The sequence below is a fragment of the Betta splendens genome, chromosome 3 (genome assembly GCF_900634795.4).
Source record: "Betta splendens chromosome 3, fBetSpl5.4, whole genome shotgun sequence".
Taxonomy (NCBI): Eukaryota; Metazoa; Chordata; class Actinopteri; order Anabantiformes; family Osphronemidae; genus Betta; species Betta splendens.
This window is the reverse complement of record NC_040883.2, coordinates 14,434,327-14,461,231: the sequence shown is the minus strand read 5'-3', so window position 1 is coordinate 14,461,231 and position 26,905 is coordinate 14,434,327. Positions and strand designations below refer to the sequence as shown.

Below are 26,905 nucleotides of genomic sequence, written 5' to 3'. Positions count from 1 at the left end.
GGCTCCACTAGTGCGCATGCCCAGTTCTTCACTCCCACGACTAATGAATATTGAAGCGTGCCCTGCGCTCGGCTCTCTGTGATTGGACCTCCTGGCTCCGTATCTAGTTGAGGCGATCTCTCAGGGCACTGCCCCCGCTGTTAATCACCATCCAGCTCGGTTTTTGAACGCTGCTCCGCCGCTGTCAGGACTCAGGTCTGGCTGAACAATGGACGGAGGACACCGCTGAGGATTTACCGGGAACATCTTGTGTAAAGTTGGATTTTGTCATCCGGATTTCTTTTTTTGGGGGGGGGCGAAAGCAAAGTTTCGAGTCGGTTTGGAGTCCACGGAGGTTCGGACAAAGTCTGGAGTAAAAGAAACAGCGCAGCCGCTGGGATAAAGGCAGAGGATGGTGAGTGGTGTTTCTATTGACTGTCTGCGCTCTTGTGTGTTTACGCGCAGAACCAAACTAGTAATTTACACGTGGAAGTGAAGTCATCATCAGAAAAACATCACAATAAAGGGCATCAACAAGTAAAAAAATATACTTTGCAGACAACTTGTTGCTTTGTCATTGAAAAGAAGAAACCCAGAAGGACAAGCGGCCGTATTAATATTATGCTGTTTGTCCTTATTAATCCTACTGGGCTTCACTTTCTGCCTCCGTCCCTCGCTTCATCTCGGGGGTCTTATGGGATGGAGGTAAATATAAAGCTGATGAACGCGTCTTGTGTGAGTGCCAACCATAGAGATGGAGGCTCACCTGAAACATTAGGCACGGCCCTCTGTGAAACCTGCCGGTCCCTGGAGCCGAGGAGCGGAGCAGCGGAGGGCGCGTGCGTCAGGTGGAGCGTTCCTGCTGTGCATCTTTGTTGTGTGTCTGCATTACATAGAGACAGGTTTTCCTGGTTACTGAATGCCGTTCCTGCACCAGACACGCCTAGAGCTAAGGTTTGGAGAACATTGCGCTGGCTCACAGTGGCGACCAATTCAGTCCTCTGTCTGGCACAAGGCCCGTCGCGTCACATCATATCACCACTGTGGTGCATTGTGCCCATGTTATTAACAGCGTGGCCGCCTCCTTCTGTTGTTGTTTTGAGCTAAGGAGCATCGGGGCCACAGAAATGAAAACCGATTGATTTATTACTTCAAACCAGCTGATGTGTTGATGTGCACACAAAGACGCAGGCCGCAGTGAAACCTGTTAGCCTGCAGCCACCTTATCTGTTGTTTTAAACCTGTAGGCCAGGTTGCCTAAAGGAAACACAAAGGACCAGCATTGCACAATATGCAGTAGACATAATAGAGCTCATACAATAGAGCAATACATAGAACGTGTGCGAGTCCTGCAACATTCCTGCTCCCATTCAGGACTCTCTGGAAACTTGGAATATTTATTTAAGCATATGTGTGTGTTTTTCCTATTTCCGAGTGAATGAATGAGCTACTGTATGAGGTGAGAGCAATAACACAGTCACAGAAAACGCAGGCTCTTCTGAGCTTCAGTTCAAACGTAGAGCGGTAGAAAGAGAAATGAGTGTGATTGTCTGGACTGGCAGACACCCGGATCGCCTACTGGTTCTGTCTGGGCCAGATGCCGACTCGCAAGTCGGTATGACAGCAGATGGTTTGCATTAGTCTCAACCCCCTCTCTCCCTTCGCGTCTCGGCCGGCGCTCCGTTCTCAAAAAACCCCATCACCGCTGTGGAGATCTGCTGAGGAATTCCAGCTCCCTCTCTGCAAACAGGATGAACACCCATTCATTCCGTGGACCTGGGGAACTCGTTAGGCCTGTCGCTGCGCTCAGGCCCCATCGGCTTCACGGGTCCGAGCTGGCGCTTCCCACCGTTGCACTTGTGGTAATTCATAAATTGGACGCTGTGAATTAAAGTTGTGAAGCATCCGCGCATTTGTGAGTTTTCGCCGTGTCTCATTCCACACTTGAGTCAAATTTGGTTTTATTTGGTTTTACAGCTTTTTTTATTTCCATTGGAAATGCACAGGGCCTTTTTATTCCTTGAATTCATTGAAAGCAGATGTGGTGATCTTTTTTAAGACGCATGTCTGTTTTTACAGTGAGGATTTGAACAGATTTTACTGCACCTAATTCAAACTCAATGGCAGCACCTCGCTCACCTGCCCAATTACTGGCGAGGCTGCAGTTCTGGTTTTACGGCGTGGCCTCGCTAATGGTTTGTCGTGTTCTTTATCCAGGTATAATCATTCCAGGTCGGTGACACCTCTGGTTTCGATTTTCTTTTAGTGACATGGAAACAAACAGAGCCTTTATTTGTCCTCCCATGGCGGTTAGCAGCGGCTCACGGGGTGTTGCCACTTGCGATAGCAGCATATTTCTCTATTCATGCTTCACCAGTGAGCTCTCCAGTGGCGGCACCAGGGTCACCAGCGTTCCCGTTGGTTGTGAAACGCGTTCTGCGCCCTGGATGCGGCCGGCGGAGGAGTCACTGTGACTCAGTGTGTTTACTGCGTCCCCTGAGCAGCGCGTGCGTGCGTCTCCTCCTCCTCCAACACACTGAGCGCCACTCGTTTGCCCCCCTGCTGTGCGGCTGCGTCTGGTGGTGAAGTCACCGCGTTGACACAGTTAGTGGGGAGGAGAGGACGCAGCAAAGGAGTCAGGCGTGCGCTCCACCCGCCCTCACGAGTTGATAATTAATCTTTTAATCTGTCTTTGTGCCTGTGCTGTTGTCACAAGCAAAATAATACAAAACATGTAAAATTAGACATAAGACACAATAAAGTGAATTGAACTTGTCCTGTGTGCTTATACCTGTGTCAACATGTGTGTTCAGTGCATGTCGCTGTTGTGGACTTTGGGCCTCGTTAAGTTTATTTTCCTCATGTTTGGATCCCAGGCCGCGATTTGCATGTATGACTTCCTTCATTGCGGACAGAGAACAAGCTCCTGCAGCTGTGCACCACTTATCTGACCCAGCAGCTCCCCCTGTCCACATGTTGGCCAGCGTTGGGCCCCACACTCACTGGTCCGGCCTTTCCATCTGAACTTTAGGGACGTGACACAGAACGTAGGTCCACATTTGTTTATGCAAACGCTTTACTTTATTTAACTAAAGGCTGGTGTAAGCTATTTACAATACACAAGCTTGAAGCGTTGCAGAACAGACCATGTAGGAAAAGTCGTACTGGTAGACTGTTACTGAGGAACTAGAGCTGAGTCAGAACTTTATGAACAGCGCATCGGCTGAACTAACTGGAAAAACATAAAACGAGCTGTCTCTGCTGGCACATGGCCTGTGACGGGACTGAGTCACCTGGACATGTTTCTTTTATTACAAGGCTAAATATACCATAAGTTTAGGACAATTAGCATATTCAGCAGTCTGGGTTTTCACTATCATCAAGTCTGCACTTTTAGACTCTGTGGATTTCTGACTCAGAAACTCTTTGTTATCTTTGGATGCTTATGTTTGGTAACTGGTAATAATGATAAAAGCTGTGGGAGCAGCTAAAGAATCACGGCAGCCATCATCTGATGATCAGCCTGAAATCTGGTCACAACCTGAACCGTGTCCACACAAAGACACTGTCATATAATATATATACATTATATATTACATATTATATATTATAACATATAATCTGTTTTAAGAAGTTATTTTAAACTTTGTTTATTAACTCGGATCAATAAAATGTTCTTTGCTGAGTGTGTTTGATGTTTCAGTAAACAATAGTTAATTTATGTGTAGCGTAATTACGCTTTAATGAGCTCTTTAATGAACTCTAGCATGTGGCCATCTCACAGAGATCTACTCATTAAAGTATCAGCCGCTTGTTTTCCTTTTGCTCCACACATTCTGCTGAACGCGCCTTTAAGCACACGTTCTGTTCTTTGAAGCCCTTTTAACGCGGCTCATTGCGTGAATGGCGACGTGCATTATCAGCCAGCGCACGCTGATGGGACTGGGAGGCAGCTCCAGGGGCAGCCTTGCGTTGATAAAGTCAGTCATCGTCACCACAGTTTGTGCCGTTTGAATTGTTCGTCTGCAACGGATGCTTTGAAATAATGAAAGCGATTCAGGAATCACAGAAATCCACAGGCGTTCGGTGTCTCATTTTCTTCCTTGGGGACTGACTTGCACCAGTCTCTAGATGTGTCTGCTACGTAGCTCCACTTCAGTCGCTACGAGGGACGATGCTGGTTCGGATGTCGCCGACTGAAACGTGAGCCCTCGGGCCTGTTCCAGCGCAGGGCACAGCTGCTGCATGAGTGAGGTGCTCTGCTCTGTTTACTCCAGCACCACTGCAGCTCCTGTCTGGTCCCAGCTCCGCTCCACCCTGAACCTCACTGTCACTGCTCTACTAGCAGCCGCGTCGCTGCGTAATGTTTATTAAGGCTTTAGTTCTACTTTCAGCCAGTGTCTGTTTACACTTGACGGTTCTGGCCTTGTCCTCTGTTGGGCCCCGCGGGCGCGGCATTATCTCCTCACCTGTAGCTCGTGTTACCAAATCACCAGAATGAGAGGTTTCTGTTCATTCTGCTGTGGTATGTGACCTCAAGCAGCTCAGATGCATGGCAGCATGAGACAAGGAGCCTGGCAGAGAAAGGCCTGCAGGCTGCATTATTTATGGTGGTGCAGGCAACCACCACCACTGAGTAAAGCTACAGTTTGCCAGGTGAACTCTGCTCACTTTGGCCGTAATGCTGGGGTTGATCATCTACAGGGACGAGGATAATGAAACACTTCATGCTGAAGCATAGCTTATATTCATTATTAGACTCTGATAAAAAAAGTCTAAAGTCTAGCAAGTCTTGGCTTGGATCCCTTCAGTGAATGTGGATGGAGGTCACTCTGGGTCACTGGTGTTGTTAAAGTCGCTCGTATTTAATCTAGTTCATCGTGTGCTGCCACGGTGACATCAGAATCAGAATCGCGGCTTCGGTTTTGTTTACTGGCACGTGATCCGTACATTCCACGCCTCCATGCCACGGCCAGTTTGAGCCTCAGTCTCTGTCTCTAGAGGAGAGTTGTGCTGCGTTAACAAGCGCCTGCTGAACCCTGAGGTTCCCTGAGTAAATGATGCCTCACCCCAGTTATTACTGCCACATCAGGTGTCTGCTCCGAGCTACGTGTTGCGACTTGACTATGTCCCTGTAATGGACAGATGGATGCAGTGGATGAACAGAATCAGTGTGACTGTGGAAATGTTTAATATGTGGGACACCAGGCTTCATTTATGCCCATATCACCAGAATAGACCTTGTCTCCTCCTGGCCTCTACATTGGCTTGTACTTTCTAGATAGTGATAGTGATAGTCACTTTTGTGTGTGTGTGAAAGAGGTCCCGCACTGTGAGTTGGTCTGAACTTCTCATTAAGTTCATGCTGAACACACACACACACACACACACACACACACACACACACACACACACACACACACACACACACACACACACACACACACACACATGCACGCACAACTCCAGCCTTTTGCTGATGTTCTTGTTCTTCATGTCGGTTTCTCATCAGTGTTTATGTTCCCCCTCCACCTTGGAAAAGCTCTTGGTCAGCAGTTCTGTCTGCATCTGGCCTGTGTGGACACAGTGAGTGATGCTGAACAAACTGCAAATGCAAGTAACAGAGACCAGGTGGAAGGCTGTTCAGAGAGAAAGCCCCTAAGATCTGTTTAGTTTAGTTCAGACCAGATATGGGATGTAGGCTTTCATTTGAATGGGTGGCTTAGTTTAGCCTAGCTTAGCTTAGCTTAGCTTAGCTTAATGTTATTGATTCCCTGAGTATCTTTGACACAGCTTAGAAGCAGACATTTGAAACAATACAAGGCACAGTTTGTACAATACAAAAATCATGAGCCATGTTCACATTTATTATTCATTTCCTGTGAATACAGAGTGCTCACAGCAAATGAATGAAGTAGCTCCTCTTTTCCTTCCATGGCTCCTGCTTCTTTTTGCATGGCTGTACACGTGCAGAGGATTTTAGCTTCTTTTGTACAAAAAACACCGCGTGGGACTGCTCTGAAACGCCAGCGCCTTCACGGGACCTTAAAAATGTCAATATTTTATTTAATTAGCCCTCGAAAAGCTTATCTGTCCACAGACGCTCCAAGGTTTCGTGCAGTTGGAAATGTAACATCAAGGGGACAGAAATACCAGATTGTGTAGGTTATTTTGGTGCTCAGCTGATAGGAGCAGCTGGTAGCGCTTTGGAAAGGCGACTTTAAGTGGGAAACTCCAACCACAGCTCTTATAAAAAATGAGATGAGCTGTGAACGGCGTAATGTTGGAGCTTGTAGTGTGTGTGTGGCTGCAGAAACCAGGTCAGGTCAACTGGTGCACGGTGGCACCGCTAATCCAGCACCTGAGCACTGTGCTGCTGCTGGCCGAAACCTCCGTTCACCCAAAGGTTGGAGCATTTCACTGGAGGAATTCCTTCTCACGGCTTCAATCCGGGTTCCATCCACGGAGGGCGGCGCCGAGAACACGGCCGTAACACGCGGGCTGTGTGTCAGACCCTGGTGTGGAAAGGAGAACGGCACAGACGGGAGGAATGAGGGAAAAAGTGCTGCTTATGATCCTGAATCAAACCCAGCCATTTCCTGTTCCCTGGGCCAGAGCGGCTCAGCGCTCTCCATATATGGAAATGGTATTTGCATGAGGAGAAACCCGGGGCTTATGGATCAGAACTGCTGTTGGTGGCTGCTCCTTTGTAGGACCGTCTGGGAATTTGGCCCATATTTTGGTCTGGAATGCGGCAAATCGCTCAATCAGAAGCTGAGCTAGTCATCACATCCTCGTGTGCTCGTCTCATCGTTTTATGTGTCTGCGTTGCTGGGTTCATCAGGAAATCAGTGGTTCCATGGTGACGGGGTCGTTATGGCCACTATGAGCTCTAACTGTGCCAGATGTCCCTTGTGTGTGTGTGTGTGTGTGTGTGTGTGTGTGTGTGTGTGTGTGTGTGTGTGTGTGTGTGTGTGTGTGTTTTCACTCGTTATTCACACACCTTCAGGTACTCTTGCTCTCTTCAATCTAACCAGAAAACACCAGTACAGGTCTATATACAGTGAAAAGAGAAGTGCTGTCAGGTTACACAAGTGGGTACATGGTTTCTCCTCTGATTAGAAACGAGGCTCAAGGCGACGGACCCACATGCACAGTGGAGACGAGACTCGAATGGTTCAGGTGTTTTTCATCAGATGGTGGCCAGACAGGCAGACAGGGTCGGTACACAGCAGGCAGCAAACAGATACAGGCTCAGGCGGTCGCTAGTCAAAACAGGCAATGGACCCACGGAGGTACTGGATCAGAGGCAGGGTCAGAACTAGGCAACGGTCAAAACACAAACTGGACTCAGGAGAAGAATGCTGGAATGCTGGCGTACGACGCAGACAATCTGGCAACTAGGTGAGTACTGGACCTGAGTGGAGCGACATGATGGCGACTAATGAGGAACGGACGTAAGGCTGGAACCAGTGTAAACAGGAGCCAAACAGGAAGTTGGCATGAACAGTGGTTAAGGGCGCGAGTCCATGTGATTTTTTTTAACTCATTGTAGGGAAGTGTCCCTTCCACCATCACACCTTCTCCATCTCCCGTTGCTGTGGCTCCGCAGCCGCTTCGGGCGCCTTTCTGTGCAGCTACTCCCTTCGTCCTCTGATGTGAGCAGGAGTATTTGCCGTGATTAAAGCGAGGCCCGAGTCAAAACAGATGAAACCGCCCTGGGAAACAGTTGACGTTCACCTCCCACATCTCCGGCTTATTACCTCTCCCTTCTTAAATCTGCGCTCGTTCATTCCAGACATAGCAGCGAGAGGTTAAATATAGCAGCTCAATTGTTTTCACTTTGCGGTCGGGCCAGCGCTCGTTCCCAGTGTCTGCATTTAGAGAAAGGTCTTCATCCGCCAAAGGACTGCTGTTAATAAGTAGGTGGCAGCAGAAGCATAACTAGTAGTTGGCTGAATAAAGTGAGTATTTGAGTAAAGAACAGTAAATGCAGGTCTGTGGCTGCGCTGGTTCTGGATTATATCTGGACCATCGTACTGGTTATGATGGAGGAGGACACATGATTATAAACACAAACAAAGAGAAACCAACTAACTAATACACACAGGGGAATTTCATCAACAACAACAAAAACGTCTTCACAGCAGGAATTGTCCCCTCAGCTTGACTTGGATCTGCTCGTCTTGTTGTCAGGAGGGGTTTTCCTCTCCAGCGGTGACGTCACCGCTCGTCAGCGTCTCCCTCCACTGCTCCTGAAAAGGAGCTGTAAAACATTTTAATGGCTTTGATCTGGAGAACAAACCACGGAACCGAACACGCTACATTAAGCTAAAAAGACGTTAACGTTCCTCGCTGGCCTCAGTCCTGTAAGTTAAGGCCCTGGGAACATAACAACACTGTTGTCTGTGTGTGTGTGTGTGTGTGTGTGTGTGTGTGTGTGTGTGTGTGTGTGTGTGTGTGTGTGCTGGTCGGTCCGGGGTTGTGTTCTGTCCACCTACTGGGATCAGCTCCAGCTTTGATGATGGGATCTAATGGACGTTAACTTGGCCTGCAGTGGTTCCTGATCCACGGTAGCCAAACTATACTGACTCACACACACAAACACACACACACACACACACACACACACACACACACACACACACACACACACACACACACACACACACACACACACACACACACACACACACAGGGCTGACCTCAGGTCGCTGGAGACTCATTCGGCTAAAACAGCAAGAATGCAGGGATGAAGCAGTTTGTCAGGATGTGGGTTAAAGCTGGGTCTGGCTCTTTAACACTTGAGCAAATAACACAAAGCTCTTCTGGGAATCAGACGCAGACGTTCGCTCCTTCAAAACGCGCTCGCGTTCAGTTTTTGTGCTGCTCTGTCGGTGTTTTCCCTGAGGCCTTTATTTCATCCTGTCATTCCCAAATTGTGACTGAACCACACTACAGCGCCGGACCTCAAGCTGCGCTCCGCAGCTGCAGCTCATTCACGCATTCATCTGCGTCAGACTCTGGATTCGTCCCCGGCGTCGCATTGTGCCGCGTGACAATTGTGCATTGTGTGCGTTTTGTTGCAGGGGAGCCGCGGGCACTACCGGTACCACTGGCAGAGCCACAATGTCAAACACAGCGGCGTGGACGACATGGTGCTCCTCAGCAAGATCAACGAGGACGCCATCGTGGACAACCTCAAGAAGAGATACATGGACGACTACATCTTTGTATCCTTCTGCGCACGATCACAGTTCACATACTTTCCCAGAAAAGCTGAGCGGTGAGTCACGCTGACCCAGTGGCAGTGAGTAATGGACCCGTCCTGGAAGGTGACGTCTCTCCCCTGAGACGCTGCTGTGTTCGAGGGTTCGAGAGCTCTGTACACACACGGGGGCTGAGATTTCAAGTTGCTGAGAGATGTCACACGCACACACACACACACACACAGACACACACACACACACACACACACACACACACATACATCCTTGTATTTACGTGATGTGGGGACCTCCATTGACTTAGTTTGACTTAGCATCTTCCCTAGCCCCAACGCTAACCATCACAACTAAAGGCAAACATCTAACCTTTGCTCTAATCAGAACCAAACCTCAATTCTAACCTCAGCCCTAAAATCACATACTTAACCCTCAAACAGGCCTTCAAAGAAGTGAGGACCGGCCAAAATGTCCTGCACACACACACGCGCACACACGCACCCTCTCAGGTTACGCCTAGAAGCTGTTGATGACGTGAAACGAGCTGCTGAGTGAATGAGGAGCCCCTTTGAAAAGCTGAGAGCAGCTCGTTGCATAAACTGCGTCCACTGTGGCCGCCGTCATCGTGACGTTTCGTAAACGCTGGCAGGTTCGCCAGCACTGAGTCAGGCCTTTGACTTGGGTCAATAAATAGCTGCTAATGTGAGGTCTCCCTGCCAAGGCTCTGGGTCACTGTGGGCCACCCACAATAGCAGCTTTATTTGCCCCGAGCTGCATAAACTCTGTTTTGTGCTGACATTTGTGAGCTGGGACGCGTCTTTGGGGTCAGGCCTGATGACGTCGTAGCAGCTTCAGATTAGCATATGTCTAGAATTGATGTGATATTGATGCGTGTGGTCCTCAACCTAAGCAGACATACATCGGCCCCGTGCTCATCTCCGTCAACCCTTTCAAGCAGATGCCGTACTTTGGAGAAAAAGAAATTGAGATGTACCAGGGTGCAGTAAGTAGATGTCTTTCATTTGCTTCCATTTCTATATTATCAATTACTGATATGCCATAAAGTACCTGGGCTTTCATTGGCATATGGACCTCTCACTGACCTGGTTTAGCCGCAGTGTGAACTTTCCAGTGGACTAGTGCAGATGTTGCTGTCACAATCCCGACCGAGCCGTTGGGAAACGTTGGCCGCGTCCTCACAGAACGGCCTGTTCTCGCGTCCGACGCCGGCGCCAAGACCCGGCTCATCTGCTCCGGTCGCGTTTGGAAAGTTCAAGATTTGGGCTGGCGCCAAAAGGCTAGCGGCCCAGATAACCAACCGCCATGAAGCTGGAAACACATCTGCCCATCTAGTTATTAGACCCGATTATAGAAGCTCTCAGCTGAGGTTATAGCTAAAGTTTGTGTTTCCCGCTTTCACAACGTTTCATGTGTGTTTTGTGTCTCCAGGCTCAGTACGAGAACCCTCCTCACATCTATGCCCTGGCAGACAACATGTACAGGAACATGATGATTGACCGTGAGAACCAGTGTGTCATCATCAGGTGAGACGCCGCGATAGTGCTGCTACTTTGACCATCGGCGTGTTTAACGCCGGGACGGGAGAAAAGGAGCTGTCGGATGCATTAGCCTCCGCTGTTGACGCTAATGGGCGGGCGGGAGCCGGAGAACACACAGAACCGGTTCCACCGCATCGTCCGCTACAGCTGACTGGCTCACGCCGATGAGCTTCATTCCCTGTTTTCCATCATCATCATCATCGGCTTCAGTGAAACGCAGTTGGAAGACAAAAGCCCTTATATCCCGACAGGAGAAGGCAGAGTTCACGTGGACGTGACCTCAGTCACCTCAGGATGTGAGCTGGAAACAAAGCAGCTGTTGTGGTGGCTATTTTTGCAGAACTTCCTGGTTTAATAAAACAGGAAGAACACCTACAAAGCTTCTCGGTCCGCTCTCTGTCCACATTGGGGGGTTTTGTTGCCTTGGCGCCTGTTTGAGTTTGCTGTGTAAGCGAATGGCGTCGTGTTTGGGGCTCTTTCGGTCCGTTCAGAAGTGCTGTTGCCACAGTGAATTACACCTGCTTCAGGACTCTGGCCCGTTGTTTGGACAGTCAGCAGTTGCCAGTCCCGTTCTCCCACATAAAGGCACTGAGGTGGATTTTGGGATTGTTTGAATCAGCAAACAAAAGCACCGATGCGGTTTTATGACGAGCCAGGTCTCAGTCAACAAAGGTTGGCTGTAAACTGCTGACGAGGCAAATGTGGGAATGAGTCCTGAGGGGAATTTCTTTCTCTGTTGCAACTTTGACATCCATCCAGAGAAGAGAGGAGTCCTGCAGGGAAGGATGAGTGGTCATTATCTGAATTGAGGCTCGTGCGCTCATTTCCTGGCTGTGCCGCTCTTACTCATGCCGTAGCTGAGCAGGGCGTTGCTGTGTGATTAGACATGGGTTGGAAGGCCAGCGTGTATTGAGGGACTGCCAAGCTCCTGTTATTGAGAAATGACAGGTGTGTAGTCCCAACACGACCGGCGTATTTGATGCTAGTACTTAATTTAGATCAGCAAGATAATTAGCATCATTGTCATTACGTGACATTTCTGACTCCCACTGACTCGAGTGCATCCAAATACGAAGGTCCTGCACGTGCTGTGCCTGTGTAATTCTGAATTACACGAACGAATTAAGGTGTGAAAGCACCCTAAGGCATCAAATGTAGAGCTGTGATCGCACATCTACTGCACCATGTGTTCTGTGAGGTGGCTCGGACCGGGCGCAGCATTCCCACCGCACAGAGGCGGCAGTGTAAGAGAGAGGCTCCCATGACTTCCTCTGGCAGCCGCTAACAGTCTGCAGCTGTGTTTCTCACAGAGGCATCACCGACCCGACTCTACTTTAAGGCCCTGAAGGAGAAAACAGGCCGCGCTGTCATCCACCGCCAAGCCGCATATGTCAAAACAAGTAGGACCCTGGCAGAGCGAGAGGAAAGGAGGAAAATAGACAATACTATAAGTGTGAGATGAGAGAAGATGAAAGGGAAGAAAATCAGTGAACACATTAAAGGTTCTTCAGTCGCGTTGCTGAAAAGCTAAACCTGCAGAGTTGGTCTGAAGCTGCATCAGTGTCAGTGGGGCTGGTGCCACTCTCATGACTTTTCTCACAGCCAACAATCACACCTGCACATTCCCTGCTCGGAGCTGTCAGAATGCGGACGCTCAGGCTGTCGGGCCGCGTCGTCGCGAAGGGAGAGCACGCAGGGCAGCAGGTGATGCGTGTAATCAGCCCTGAGTGGGCGTCCAAAGTTATGAGGAAAGAGCTCTCATCAACTCGCATTCCTTTGCAGCGGCGAGAGCGGCGCGGGGAAGACGGTGGCGGCCAAATATATCATGAGCTACATCTCCAGGGTGTCAGGAGGCGGAGCCAAAGTTCAGGTGAGAGGAGCTGCACTGCCGTCGTTACGCAACGACGCATACGACGTGTGCCGTGACATGAGATGACCGTCAAATACCAGGGAACAAAAGGAACCAACTGATGGTTTCATGTTATCAGAGCAGCCTGTTGCTACTTCCTCCTGCCTCCAGACTCAGACGCACGAGCCCATCAGCAGCCTCTTACTCCCCAGCCCCCTCCAGCCATCTGGCAGCACCTCGAGCCGGCAGATGTCCTGTTATTAAGCTGAACCCTGATGCCAGTGGGGCTTTTTGTATTGAAATCACACATTAGGCTTGTGGCGCGGTCCCTTCACCTCCACTCACCTGCTGCATATCAGATTGAGGCATTCCATGCGTTCTAATACAGCACAGTGTGTTTTAAATACTGTACGTCGCTGCCTGGGACATATTTGTTCCTCTATCTGTGAGCAAGGAGTGTATTTTCATCTTTCATACAGAATTAGGTTTAAGACAACTAAACATTTCCATTGAATAAGTTCACCTTTACTTCTGTTTATCTCAATGGAGGCAGGAATAGCTCCGTCTGCTGAGCCAACACCCATGTGTTCATGACATACACAAGGCTCAGAGGAAAGATAATGTCCTCCAGACTGTGTGTGTGTGTGTGTGTGTGTGTGTGTGTGTGTGTGTGTGTGTGTGTGTGTGTGTGTGTGTGTGTGTGTGTCCATGTATACGCACAAGCCCGTATTTGAGTGGAAAATTCCAGAGCCGTATGCAGCAGCGGGCGTGCGAGGGCGCGCGGTCCTCCCACTGTAACAGCTCATCGCATCCCTCTCCTCCACAGCACGTCAAAGACATCATCCTCCAGTCCAACCCGCTGCTGGAAGCCTTCGGCAACGCCAAGACGCTGAGAAACAACAACTCCAGCAGATTTGTAAGCGCCGCGGTTGGCTTTCTATGGCGTTCACCATGCGAGTGTGTGTCACGGGCACAGCTGAAACAGGAGCCGCCGTCCTGAAGCTGGCTTCCAGTGTGAGCCAGGACAACCCTGGAAAACTTTACACAGACGACATTAGAATAAAGCAGTCTGGGTGCAAATCCGTACCCGCGGTGCTGTTTTCTGCCTTATTACATGAGGCAACAAACCATATGTGGGTTCTGGCGAAGCAGAGGTGTGTTATAAGAGCTGCTGGACGTTTGTAACAGAAAACAAGTCCTGCAATAACCAAAAATAAGTATATATAAAGCTGCCTTGTTTTAGTTGGGAAATGATCTGGTCTGTTTAGGACCACTAATAGCCTGAGATCACTCGTTTTAAAGGTAATATGGACGCACTGGGAGTCCTGTCTGAGAGCGGGACAGAACGCGGGCCCGTTCATTTTATATACTGTAAATGTACACCAGCTCACGCATCCAAACTCATCACAACCCTTTGACCCATTAGGGGAAATACTTTGAGATCCAGTTCAGCTCCGGCGGCGAACCGGACGGGGGGAAAATCTCCAACTTCCTCCTGGAGAAGTCGCGCGTGGTCATGAGGAACCCTGGCGAAAGGAGCTTCCACATCTTCTACCAGGTGAGACGAAGGACAGTGAATGCCTCGCGCAGGCTCGGGTCCGAGGCGCGTCTGTGACCGCTTGGTCTCCTCAGCTCATAGAAGGCGCTGGCGGGGAGCAGAAGAGCAGCCTGGGGATCACCAGTCTGGATTACTATAGTTACCTCAACCAGTCTGGCTCCTACAAGGTGGACGACATCAACGACAGGAGCGACTTCCAGGAGACGATGGTACGTTTCTCTGACGGTTTCTTCGCCGACGCTCTCCTCCCGCCGTCGTTTGCCGCCCGCGCCGCAGCGTGATCCCCTTTTCCTCGCCTCCCCCTCAGAACGCCATGGGCGTGATCGGCATCCGCGCCGAGGACCGCGCCATGGTGCTGCAGATCGTGGCCGGCGTCCTGCACCTCGGGAACATCTGCTTCAAGGAATCTGGCAACTACGCGGCCGTGGAGAGCGAGGAGTGTGAGTGGCTCGCCTTCGTGAAAGAGCATTAACGCGCATGAAAACGATCTCGGCCTTTTGTTAGTTTGCTCTTTAGCCACGTAGGTTATTAGAACTTTACTAGAACTGTTCGTTGCTCCAGACGGGTGTTGTTTGAAGGTCCCTGCATCTGTAGCTCTGTAAATCGCCTCCTTTGGCCTCGGTGACGTTGTGCCCTTCAAGCCCTGGGCCTTTTTCAGCGTGATTCTCATGGTGGTTTCTGGGCCGGGCCTGAGGTGGGGCCGTGAGGTTCAACGCACCAGGCAGTCAATAAGAAACTTCTCAAAAAAGCGTCTCACCTTCTGTTCATTGTGTGAGTCCGGGGCCGGAGTCGACTTCCTGCACAAATCCTACACCAGGCTTCAGTAGATTAGCAGAAACCAAAGCCCTCTGATTTCAAGTTTTCCTTAAACTGTGTCAAAGGCAGATTATTTGGAAATTTTCTGCCTCTGTCTCCTTCACGCTTGCTTTTTACTGCCTCGTGTCACTCTCCTCCTCCTTTTCCCTTCCCGCCCGTGCTTCGTCTGTGTGATGCAAAGGCCGGCGAGGTCGCACAAAGCCCCAGTCTGTTCTGTGCAGACGTAACAGCGGCACTTCATAATCTCTGCCTTTCCTGTTCCCTCCGCTCTCGCTTCCTGTGTGCTCATGGTGCCTTGTGCTGCACCGACCCAGACCGGACCGCTAGAAGGAGACTCCCAGTAGAAATGATCCGAGGCCATTTAGTTAAAGACGCCCGGACACCTGAAGAGTCTGAGTCACAGCGTGCAGGGGAGGTGACGTCTCCTTGTCTGTCAATTAGTGCGATGACTCGTGCACTGATAAAACTCCCTGCTGCTCATTACGCGCTGCTGCTTTGACTAACAAATTTCCTGCAGGGGAGCTTTTGCATTGTCCCCCTCCAGCTCATGGTAAACAGGCCTACAGCGTTCCTGACAAACACAAAGGGGCTTTTCCTCCTGGCTTAAGCAGGCGCACGGCCAGTCACACCCTAATGTCCCCAACGCAGAGCTACTGGAGCGGCCTGACGCATTCCCAGACTCTGTAAATCTGCAGCCTGGGAGTTATTTCCTTCTACGGGAAGTTGCTCACTGTAATAAGGTAGGGAGGGGCTCCCATGGGACGACATCAACGCCAGGTCAGGGCACATGATCCGCGTTGAGCTCACAGGTTGAGCCTATTACGAGATTGGATTTTGCATTCAGCTATGAATTAAATCTAAAATGTCATATTTACTGTGATTCCTAGTGAGAGCTTTAGTGATTTGATGCTCTTGGTCATCGGCCGATGAAACACTGGATGAGGTTCTGGTGCTGATGCAAAGCTGCTGGAGCCCAAGGCTGCTCATAAAACGATGACCTGTTTAAAGCAGGATTTATTATTCAGATGGTATAAACGTCGACCTCCTCTTCCTTTTACAGTTCTAGCCTTCCCTGCGTTTCTGCTCGGAATCGACCAGAACCGTCTGAAGGAGAAGATCACGAGTCGGAAGATGGACAGCAAGTGGGGGAGCACGGTGGAGTCTATAGACGTGACCCTGAACGTGGAGCAGGCGTGTTACACGCGTGACGCCCTGTCCAAGGCCCTGCATTCACGCGTCTTTGACTTCCTGGTTGAGGTGGGATCAGGCGTTAGTCTTCTTCAGCACATCTACTGCATTACAATGAGGCCTGTGAGTATGTTTCAGTAACGCAGCTCTTTGATTTCAGTCCATCAATAAAGCCATGGTGAAGGATCATCAGGAGCTAAACATGGGAGTCTTGGACATTTATGGATTTGAAATCTTCCAAGTAAGTTTTGTGTGACACATGGCAGCTGGGATTTCCTCTGCAGCATCCCATGAATTGGATTAGCAGGTATTAAGTTTGGCCATTTAAACAGATTAAACACAACGGATGAGACTAATTTATAAAGTATGTGGATTAAGTCCCATCTCTTAATTGGGACCAAAGGCCTCAGCGTGCTTAATCACATTGCTTGTTTGTTCAGTTTGTTTTATGACATTCCCTGCTTTAGTTCATAGGCTTGAATATCTGTTATTTAGGTTGGTTTACTGACACCACAACTACTGTATTAGTGATAACAGCACCTTTAATGGAGGTTCCAGGGTTACTAGTCACCATAACCATCATGTCTCCTTGTCAGAAAAACGGATTTGAACAGTTCTGCATCAACTTTGTGAATGAGAAGCTGCAGCAGATCTTCATCGAGCTGACCCTGAAGGCAGAGCAGGTGTGGTTCCTTCACATGCGTCTGCACGCCTTTAACTTTACACCTGGTACTGTATATCCTGACTTCACGTCTCTCTCTGCAGGAGGAGTACGTGCAGGAGGGCATCAAGTGGACGCCCATTGAATACTTCAACAACAAGATCGTCTGCGACCTCATCGAGAGCAAGGTAAATGTACTTCATCAATGGTGCTTGATGTTTATATGGAAATAAATAGAATAATCTTTGGTCCAGATCACAACAAAAACTTTAAATTGAGGAACAAAGCTGAGATTGAAACTTTGTTAGTGGAGGTTATAAAGTCAGTCAATTTACTGCCGTATTATTAGGACCGACTTGTTTTTAACACTAAACAGTTGTTGGTTTTATTGTCCTCGCGTTGTAAAGTGAGACGTTCCCGTCTCTGCCAGGTTCCTGCTCCGTCGTCATTACTCGCAGCCTAATATCCCCAAACGTGCTGACATGCCTCTTAATTTGATTTAAACGTCCCACTGAGAGGTCTAATCCTGGAAATCCACAACGAGGCTTTAAAAGCAGCCTCCGTCTGAGCGGAGCAGAGCCTGACACTCGCTGAGTTAATGCAGTAACACAGACGCGTGGTCTCTGAGCCGCACACACTGTTACCACTGTGCAAACTCAGAGCCACTCAACCTTGGATATAATGGAGCCAAACAGAGCCCAGTGTGACGCTAGTGTGTATTTTCAGCCGTCTGACGTGACCTTTAATAAACCATGTGTGAGCTAGCAGCCTCTGCTTGTGTCAAAGTGCTGTGGCCTCAGTGTGAACTGTCTCCTCGCCGTCCCAGAATCCCCCGGGCATCATGTGCATCCTGGACGACGTGTGCGCCACCATGCACGCGGTGGGCGAGGGCGCCGACCAGACCATGCTGCAGAAGCTCAGGGTCCAGATCAACACGCACGAGCACTTCAACAGCTGGAACCAGGGCTTCATCATCCACCACTACGCCGGCAAGGTCTGCCTCCTCTTCTTCTACTGTCTGTTTGAATGGAAGTCAGCCAAAGTTCATAACAGACGCGTAACCATAGAAACCATCCGTGCGCCTGTCGCTGCTTCTTCTGGGAACAGAAAGCCATTAAAGCGCCGCTCTCTGGGCCGCTGGGATGGGAGCGTTTCCTGCTCCCCTCCTCGATGAGCTGTCATAAATACCAGTTGTGCAGCTGGAGCTTTAATTCTGGAGACGATGTCGTCATCGCCGCGCTTTTAAGTTTTCCACTTCTGAACCAACATCGCCGTCTCCTGCTCCTCCCCTCTCGCTGCCTATTTATAGCTGCAGTCCCCTCCTCCTGTGTAACATGTTCGTCAGCCTTATGCTATTCATCACATCACCGTCCACTTGATGCATTCGGGTTTTGCTGTTATTTTTATTTTGCCCATCTGTCCTGTGTCGTTCTCCAGATGTGCGGCGGCCCCAGTTTGGCACACATGCCGCGGGGTTAATGAGCCGTGCCATAAAGACTTGAGGGGCTCCAAACATTCCTTTAGTCTCAGACTACAGCGGAGTACGAACAGTTGGCTTCTAGTAACCTGAAGCCAGGTCTGCTTTTGTACAGCGACGGTCCTGGCTCATTTTTGTGTTCATACAGGTGTCACGAAGCCCCCGCTGACGCTTCTAACCCCTCGCACATCTGTCTCCCCTCCAGGTGTCCTACGACGCTGAGGGCTTCTGCGAGCGGAACCGGGACGTCCTCTTCACTGACCTCATTGAGCTGATGCAGAGCAGCGAAACGTAAGAGCCTCTCGTTTGCACATGTGCTGCAGATGTGGGTGGCGCCCGCTCGAAGGGACTCTTGCATTGTGATGCATATGGTTGTAATTGGACACATGTGACGTTACAGTGCATCTGGCGACCCCCCCCCCCAGCCTGACTATTGTTCAGTGTGTTGCTCTTGGGGTGCCTCATTGTAAAAGTCTCTCTGTTGCTGCTTCTGGTTGGGTTTCGTGGCCATCTGTGCAAACGGCCTCAGCCGCCCCTTGACCCCTTTGTGTGCTGGTTCCGTGACGCGTGAAAGAAGGTTAAGTCGCCCGCGTTTAGACGCTGCAGATGCAGTGAAGCCTGTGCACTGGTTGGTTATGAAATGGGATCGGATCCAACTACAGATGTTAATCAGTGATCACCGTGCTGGTGGAATAAGTCAATCATTGTGTTTAGCAGCAGTGGTTTCACCCAGGAAGGCGTTGTTCTCTGTTGGATCGAGACTCGGACTCCAACAGGCAGCGCTTCATTCTATGTAACTTCTACAGCAGATGATTCAGCCTCTCCTGCAAACGTGTATCTGCACACATTAAGAGCTCTGGCACAGTTAGACATAGAGGAAGCAGGAGAGGGAAGGAAGACGAGCTTATGGGGCCGAACGGGAACAAAGCACCGACATAAACCTGCTGAAAAGCAAACAATTAGGATGAAACAATGTGGGAGAGAGCCTGAAAGAGAATGGAATTTAGAACACGGCAACATGAAAAGGCTCCTTGAAATAATGGCATCACAAACAACAGAGACGTGGTAGAAGCAGATAAAACAGGTCAAAGGCTTCGGTGCAGTGGAGGCCAGGTCGAAGACTCGCTGCCTGAATGACAGGTGCTGATCACGGGAGCAGGAACGGTTTTGGTGAACGGAGGTTCAAGTGTGATTATAATGGAGCTCATGGCGATACAAGAGCTGGACTGCCTCACTTCATTCAGAGCAGAGTCCATGATACGCGTGTTTGCTAAACAGCAGCGACCTCCAGGCAGCGCTTGAGGAATTCAAACCAGTGACCTTCAGCAAACGCCCTTGTTGTTTAATCATTAACGGCGCCTTTCGAGCCCACAGCGTTTAGTTTTTTGCTCGATGCATGATCCCGGTCCCTCTCCCTCTCCCTCCAACAGCGCCTTCATCAGAGCACTGTTTCCCGAGAACCTCAACGCTGAGAAGAAGGGCCGACCCACCACGGCGGGCAGCAAGATCAAGGCGAGTTGAGCTCAGGCCGCCGCCGCGCCCCTCGGCGCCCTCCTCTCTCTCCGCCCTGTTGACCTCCGCTCTCGTTCGCCCCTGTAGAAACAAGCCAATGACCTGGTGAGCACGCTGATGAAGTGTACGCCGCACTACATCCGCTGCATCAAACCCAATGAAACCAAGAAGCCCAGAGACTGGGAGGAGAGCCGGTGAGTCACCCATTCACTGGGTCATAAAGCATGAATGAATGAATGAATGGATTCCCCGAGGGATTCCATGTTTGTTCGTCTAATCCTTCCTCCTCCACTCTCAGTCCTCTGCCCTTGTTTGTGCTTCCTCCATCCGACTTACATGAGTTTCCGAGGTCTCCCCCTCTTTATCCCTTTGTTCCTGTTTCCCCGTCTTCGGGCACTGGACGTTCAGACGGCTGCATTGTTCAGCGCCTGTGACCTTCCTGTTGTGATGTGGGCACCGGGCGGCTCGTTAATTAGCGCCGGAACGGCTGCCCGCGCAGGAAGTGTGAGCGGCGGCGAACGTCTTTGTCAGAGGCTAATGCTCCTTGTGTTTGTGTGTCGCTCCTCCCTTTGGCGTCAGAGTGAAGCACCAAGTGGAATATCTGGGTCTGAAGGAGAATATCCGCGTGAGGCGCGCCGGCTACGCCTACCGCAGGATCTTCAGGAAGTTCCTCAACAGGTAACACAGCTGAGACTGCGACCAGCAGCATCAGCGCTCCCACAGTTCCCAGTGGACTGCGTTAGTGAAGACGTGGAACCGTTCCACTCAGAACATCGCTGCTGGTTCCTCAGGTACGCCATCCTGACCAAGGAGTCCTGGCCCACGTGGCGAGGAGACGAGAAGCAGGGCGTCCTCCACCTCCTACGCTCCGTCAACATGGACCAGGACCAGTTCCAGCTGGGCCGCACAAAGATCTTCATTAAAGCCCCCGAGTCGGTACGTTTGTCGCCCGACGTCCTCTTCTGCACGTGAGAGAAAAGCAGACACAAAGCGGAGCGTTTCTATTGGCTGCTGTTAAACGTCTTACACTAAACGCTGTAAACCGGCACCAGCGCCCAGAACAGGGGTCGTTGTTGTTGAGGGGGGGTCCGAGGCCGAGCCCTGAACCACGCCAGCGTTGAGTCAACGTTGCTCTGCACAGACTGTGGTTGCAGGGTTTTTTGGGGGGGGGGGGCGACGGCGTAGAAGCTCGTCTTTTTCCACCACAACTGCTTTTTTCACGGCCCCAATGAAAGCGGCGCTTGTGTGAAGCCAGTGCTCTCGTTCATTAACCTTTGCTCACGTCATGCACGGGTCCGGGTTTAGCGGCGCACAGACGCGTTAGTCTGAATCCAGGCTGATGGTGAATGACGGTATTTATTCAAGGGTCCCCATCCTCCACACAGCGTGTGTGTGTGTGTGTGTGTGTGTGTGTGTGTGTGTGTGTGTGTGTGTGTGTGTGTGTGTGTGTGTGTGTGTGTGTGTGTGTGTGGCAGCCTTCTCAAAACAAGCGTCTCTGTCTGATGAGACGCTGACAGCAGCTAATTAATGCCTGAATGGGGCGTTGTCTGTGAAGCTGGTCCAGCGCCGGCGTTGCTCTTCTTCCAGAGGTGATGAATGAGCTGGAGGAGTCCGTCTGGGGTTCCTACTGTACAAGCGACGATCAAAGACATTTGGCTCATGACTCGGACCTTTGCTTTGGTCTGTGAGAGCTCTTCATCTGCATATGCATAGAAACTGCCTGGGCTTTTAGGCCTTCGCTGTGGTCGGGCAGTGACTCGCTAGCGTGCTAGCGTGCTAGCATGCTAACGTGCTAACGCCGCGGCCTGTGGCAGCGGGCAGGATGTTTAGTCTGCGCGGGCGAGGGCGACGGGTGTGATTGCGTGCGTGGAAGCCAATCAGGAAGCGACATGGGCTGCGGGAAGACGAGCGTCTGCTCCAAGTGGAGGAAGAAACAGCTGTTTATGTACAAACACTAAACACCGGCACAAATGAAGTCTGCGCTGACTCAGCTGTTCTCCCTATTGGATCTCTTCTAGTTCGGTTCTGTCTCTTACGGTCTCTCTCTGCCTTTGCAGCTGTTTCTACTGGAGGAGACCAGGGAGCGTAAGTTTGACGGCTATGCCCGAACCATCCAGAAAGCCTGGAGGAAGTACATGGCCCGCAAGAAGTATGTCCAGATGAGGGAGGAAGGTGAGTGGAGCCACAGCTGCGTGTCTGTGACTGTGACTGTGTCTGTTTGTCTGTGTCTGTTTGTCTGTGTCTGTGTCTGTGTCTGTGTCTGTGTCTGTGTCTGTGTCTGTGTCTGTGTCTGTTTGTCTGTGACTGTGTCTGTGTCTGTGTCTGTTTATCTGTGTCTGTGACTGTGTCTGTGACTGTGTCTGTCTCTATGTCTATGTCTGTCTTTATGTCTGTGTCTGTGTCTGTGTCTGTCTGTCTGTGTCTGTGTCTGTCTGTCTGTGTCTGTGTCTGTGTCTGTTTGTCTGTGTCTGTGTCTGTGTCTGTGACTGTGTCTGTGTCTGTGTCTGTGTCTGTTTGTCTGTGTCTGTGACTGTGTCTGTCTCTATGTCTATGTCTGTCTTTATGTCTGTGTCTGTGTCTGTGTCTGTCTGTCTGTGTCTGTGTCTGTGTCTGTTTGTCTGTTTCTGTGACTGTGTCTGTGTCTGTGTCTGTGTTTGTCTGTGTCTGTGTCTATGTCTGTGTCTCCGTCCGTTCCCCCGGTCGCTCACTCTCTGTCTCTGGGGTCGTCCAGCCTCTGACCTGCTGCTGAACAGGAAGGAGAGGCGCCGGCACAGCCTCAACAGGAACTTCGTGGGCGACTACCTGGGCATGGACGACAGGCCCGAGCTGCGGCAGTTCCTGGGCAAGAGGGAGAAGATCGACTTCGCGGACAAAGTCTCAAAATACGACCGACGGTTCAAGGTTGGAGGGTTTTTTTCATCGTGGATCCGCTTCTTTGACTCAAACGGGACGTTGGAGGAGCTGACGTGTGTCTTTCTGCTGCGTTTAGGCCATTAAGAGAGACTTGATCCTCACGCCGAAGTCAGTCTACCTGATTGGACGAGAGAAGGTGAAGCAGGGCCCAGAGAAAGGTCAGGTCACCGAGGTGCTGAAGAGGCGCATTGAGGTGGAGAAGATCCTGGCAGTGTCTCTCAGGTACGAACGCGCCCCTGTCTGTCTGCCTGCCTGCCTGTCTGCCTGTCTGTCTGCCTGCCTGCCTGTCTGCCTGTCTGTCTGTCTGCCTGCCTGCCTGTCTTTCTGTCTGTCTGTCTGTCTGTCTGCCTGCCTGCACTGCCTGTCTGTCTGTCTGCCTGCCTGCACTGCCTGTCTGCCTGTCTGTCTGCCTGCCTGCCTGCCTGCCTGCCTGCACTGCCTGTCTGTCTGCCTGCCTGCACTGCCTGTCTGCCTGCCTGCCTGCCTGCCTGCCTGTCTGTCTGCCTGCCTTTCTGTCTGTCTGTCTGTCTGTCTGTCTGCCTGCCTGCCTGCACTGCCTGTCTGCCTGTCTGTCTGTCTGCCTGCCTGCCTGCACTGCCTGTCTGCCTGTCTGTCTGTCTGTCTGCCTGCCTGCCTGTCTGTCTGCCTTTACTCCAGCTTGGCCATAAACCTCCAGACCAGGAGGAACAGCGTGTCTTTGTGTGGGTCCGGATCACTGTCTCTGATTCTATGCAAATGTGAAAGATGACTCGGACCCCCCGCTGTGTGCGGAGCAGCACAGGAAGCAGCAGGAAGTCGCCGGAGCAGCTTTGAACCTCCTCAGTGAAACGCGTCTCCTATCGAGGGACAACCTCAAACTAAGCGCTTTCTTACCGCCCTGCAGCACGATGCAGGATGACTTCATGATCCTGCACGAGCAGGAGTACGACAGCCTGCTGGAGTGCGTCTTCAAGACCGAGTTCATCAGCCTCCTGTCTCGCCGGTTCGAGGAGAAGACTCAGCGGAAGCTGCCACTGAAGTTTAGCAACACGTAAGTGACCGCGGCGCAGAGTCGGCTCCTTGACTCATCAGCTGATGACGGGGGTGCGAATGTGGCGTTCTCAGACTGGAGCTGAAGCTGAAGAAGGAGAACTGGGGCTTCCTGAGCGGCGGCGCCGGCTCCCGGCAGGTGCTGTTCGTCCAGGGTCTGGGGGACATGGCCACGTTGAAGCCGTCCAGCAAGTCCCTGCAGGTCACCGTGGGCCCCGGGCTCCCCAAGAACACGCGTGAGTGTGAACCCAGCCGCTAACGGGGAGCTGGCGGCTCGGAGGCTCTAACGAGGAGCCCTGAATGCGTCTGTTTCAGGTCCCACCAGAAGGAGCTTCACTCAGAGTCGCTCCAACGCGCCCAGAAGCCACCAGAACATCCCGTCCCGGGCGGCGCCGGGGCCTCCAGGTACCTCCTCCCTCCGCCGCGGCCCGCCTTCCGCCGCTCGGCGCCCCGGGTTAAACGCGCTCTTCTTCTTCTGCCGCAGTCGCCCACCAGAACGGCAGCGTCAAGCACTCCAACCAGAGGAACTCGCAGCATCACAAGCAGAGGCACCCGTCGCCCGGCAACGCCACGCGGCCCTTCCTGCCCAGCAACATCAGCCCGGCCAAGGAGCGCGGCGGCGGCGGCCGGCCGCCCGACCTCAACTGCCTGAGGGTCCCGGACCAGGGAGCCGCCGGGTGAGACGCCGTTTGGGCTCTTTGTGCCCGTTCCTCCCCCGCTGGTGGTCAGACGTTGCTCTGAGGCGTGACCCGGCGCCGCGTGGCCGCGCTCGGGCCCAAACGCGGCGCCCGCGCTTGCTAACAGGCTAGCTGAGGTCAGCGAACCGTGTGCTCAGTGTGACGTAATGTGGATCATTTACTCTTTTGTAGCAACGGAGAGAGACGGCCGTCGACAGATCGCAGAACGTGAGTTGGTTGGTGCTTTGCAGAGTTTTGGGTGGTGGTTGAGGAGCAGAAAGGCTTTTAGCTCCAGGTCACGTACAGTAGAAGCCTCTTCTGTCCAACTGTACTTTGACACTAACATTTCACCTTTTTAGGATTTGAACGAGGGATCGATCGAGTCAAAGCTCGTTTTACTAAATACTAACGCCTTCACTCTGCTCATGACTCACTAGTGTCAAATAATTAATGATGATGATGATAGTAATAATAATTTATTATCATCATTATTATTATTATGCTATTGGCTGTAGGATTCGCAGGGAGCCAGTACTTGATCATCATCTTGTGGCCGATTTGTGAACAGCTGCCTGTTCTGAATCCGTCTGCACTGCCCTCCATCGAGCTCTGTGGTGTTCTGTTCGGCCCAGTCCTCCTCCGCGTCGACCGCCCTGACGCCGTTCTCCCTCTTTTGTCCCGTCCGGTCCCTCAGAGCCCACAGGCCGTCAGCCAGCAGGCCTCCGCCGGGAGGAGGCCGGCCCAAACCCGCACCCAAGCCCAAGCACCTGGCGCCGCAGTGCAAGGCCCTGTACGCGTACGACGCCCAGGACACGGACGAGCTCAGCTTCAACGCCGAGGACGTCATCGACATCGTCAAAGAGGGTAAGCGCAGGGCGCCGACCCGGCCCGCCGCACCACGCAGCGGGTGCCGGACGCTGACCCGGTCTCGTTTGTCCATTAGATGAGTCCGGATGGTGGACGGGGCGGCTCCGGGGAAAGCAGGGACTTTTCCCCAACAACTACGTCACCAAAATCTAGGAGCCGCTGGTTGATCGGACGCAGGCCGAGCCCGCGCTGCTTCTCCCAGAGGACCCGCTCCCGAGGAGAGGAGCACCCACTTCATCCTCCGCTGCCTCGCAGTCCAGTAAATGAATGGAGCTCGTTTACGGCGCCACACCCACAGAGACTCTCGACCGCGGGGCCTGTTTTCCTCCACAGTCCCTCCGAGTACTGAACAAACCTATTTATTGTATTTATAGCTTTCATTGTTCTCCCTACTGTCATTTAGATCTCGCTGAGGGTTTGAGCTGCGATAGTTTGAAGCGAAGGAACGACCAAACGCTAAATCTGATTTGTGCTCTAAGAACGTTTAGATGGTTTGTCCCCATGTCACCAGCTCTATTTATTCTGGTCCCAGCAACAGATTTGGGAATCCTGATGATTTAAATACCAAAGCAAAATCTTTCCCCGACAGACGACGTGCGGCGGGCGACTCACCTGGGCCGCGGCTGCGTCCGCTGTGGCCTGAGCAGGCCGTCTGTGGCCTATGAGCACTTTATCGGTACAGGTACTACCTTCCACGGACGGACGGCGACGCTCGTCCTTGCTGCCGGTCGCGCGTGTGGAGGACAGGTTGCCAAACTGGCAACAAGCCGAGTTACTGAAGGGAACCATGTTTACATTAGATGATAAACAGGCATTTTAGATCTGATTCTGTATATGTGTTTGCATTTGTATTTACATCTGAGTACATCTGTTGGTTAGAATTTAAATTAATTTTTTTTATATTTTCACTGAAGGGTCTGATTTATTTCCTGGTTCGGCTACAGACACTGACGCTCATCACGGCCTCGGGGGCTTTGGTTCTATTTTGTATGAACTTATAAAGTTGTCTTGATACAGTTTTTCGTGGCACTGCAGAAAACCCATTTCGCTTTTGGTCAACTGTTTCTTTACTTGTGCATTTTGCATTACTCATTTTTTTTAAAAATCAGATAAAATCAGATTTTCTGGCACAGATCTGCATCTTCATCAAATCTAGGTTGACCTTGGATGGTTGAAAACATCCTTGTGCAATAAACCTCCAGGAGTCTCAATAAAGCTTATAATGTACATTTTACTACTGCTTTTTGTTATTTTGTTATGTTTTCTTAATTGCCTAAAAGAATTTGAAAAAGTAGGTAACGTCTTAAAGAAGAGGCTTTCATTCCTGCACCTTATTTTTCTATTTGTGGTGTTTTATCTCAGTTAAACATGTGCAGCTGAAGAAGTGATCAGAAAACAGCTGAAAACAAAGAACAGGAAACGACAAAACCACCACCACTACAATAAAACACAAGCCTTTACCGACATCTAGTGGCAGGACCATAAACTAGATTTGTAATAGATTACTTCTACAAGTGTTAGTTGACGATGCGAGATTAAGCATGTGATTGAACTGTGGTTTGACTGAAGAACTTTACAAATAAGAATACTCATAGT

General features: G+C 51.0%; 1 protein-coding gene across 2 annotated transcripts; it reads left to right on the top strand.

Annotated features, from left to right (window-relative positions):
* The first annotated feature begins 132 nt into the window (after positions 1-132).
* On the top strand, positions 133-26,543 carry myo1ea (myosin IEa). 2 transcript variants are annotated; one of them, XM_029144019.3, is made up of 29 exons: positions 133-394; positions 9,069-9,212; positions 10,117-10,206; positions 10,653-10,747; positions 12,545-12,632; positions 13,438-13,527; positions 14,038-14,169; positions 14,244-14,378; positions 14,477-14,609; positions 16,046-16,242; positions 16,334-16,414; positions 16,770-16,856; positions 16,939-17,022; positions 17,661-17,828; positions 18,517-18,602; positions 19,742-19,823; positions 19,911-20,017; positions 20,403-20,501; positions 20,615-20,759; positions 21,881-21,995; positions 22,555-22,724; positions 22,813-22,958; positions 23,620-23,766; positions 23,841-24,001; positions 24,081-24,170; positions 24,250-24,442; positions 24,635-24,670; positions 25,137-25,306; positions 25,386-26,543. In XM_029144019.3, the coding sequence occupies exons 1-29, from the start codon at positions 392-394 to the stop codon at positions 25,460-25,462; spliced, it is 3,351 nt and encodes a 1,116-aa protein (XP_028999852.1). In that variant the 5' UTR covers positions 133-391; the 3' UTR covers positions 25,463-26,543. The 2 variants fall into 2 exon arrangements, with proteins under 2 accessions (XP_028999852.1, XP_028999854.1); XM_029144021.3 differs by lacking the exon at positions 24,635-24,670.
* Positions 26,544-26,905: the final 362 nt, after the last annotated feature.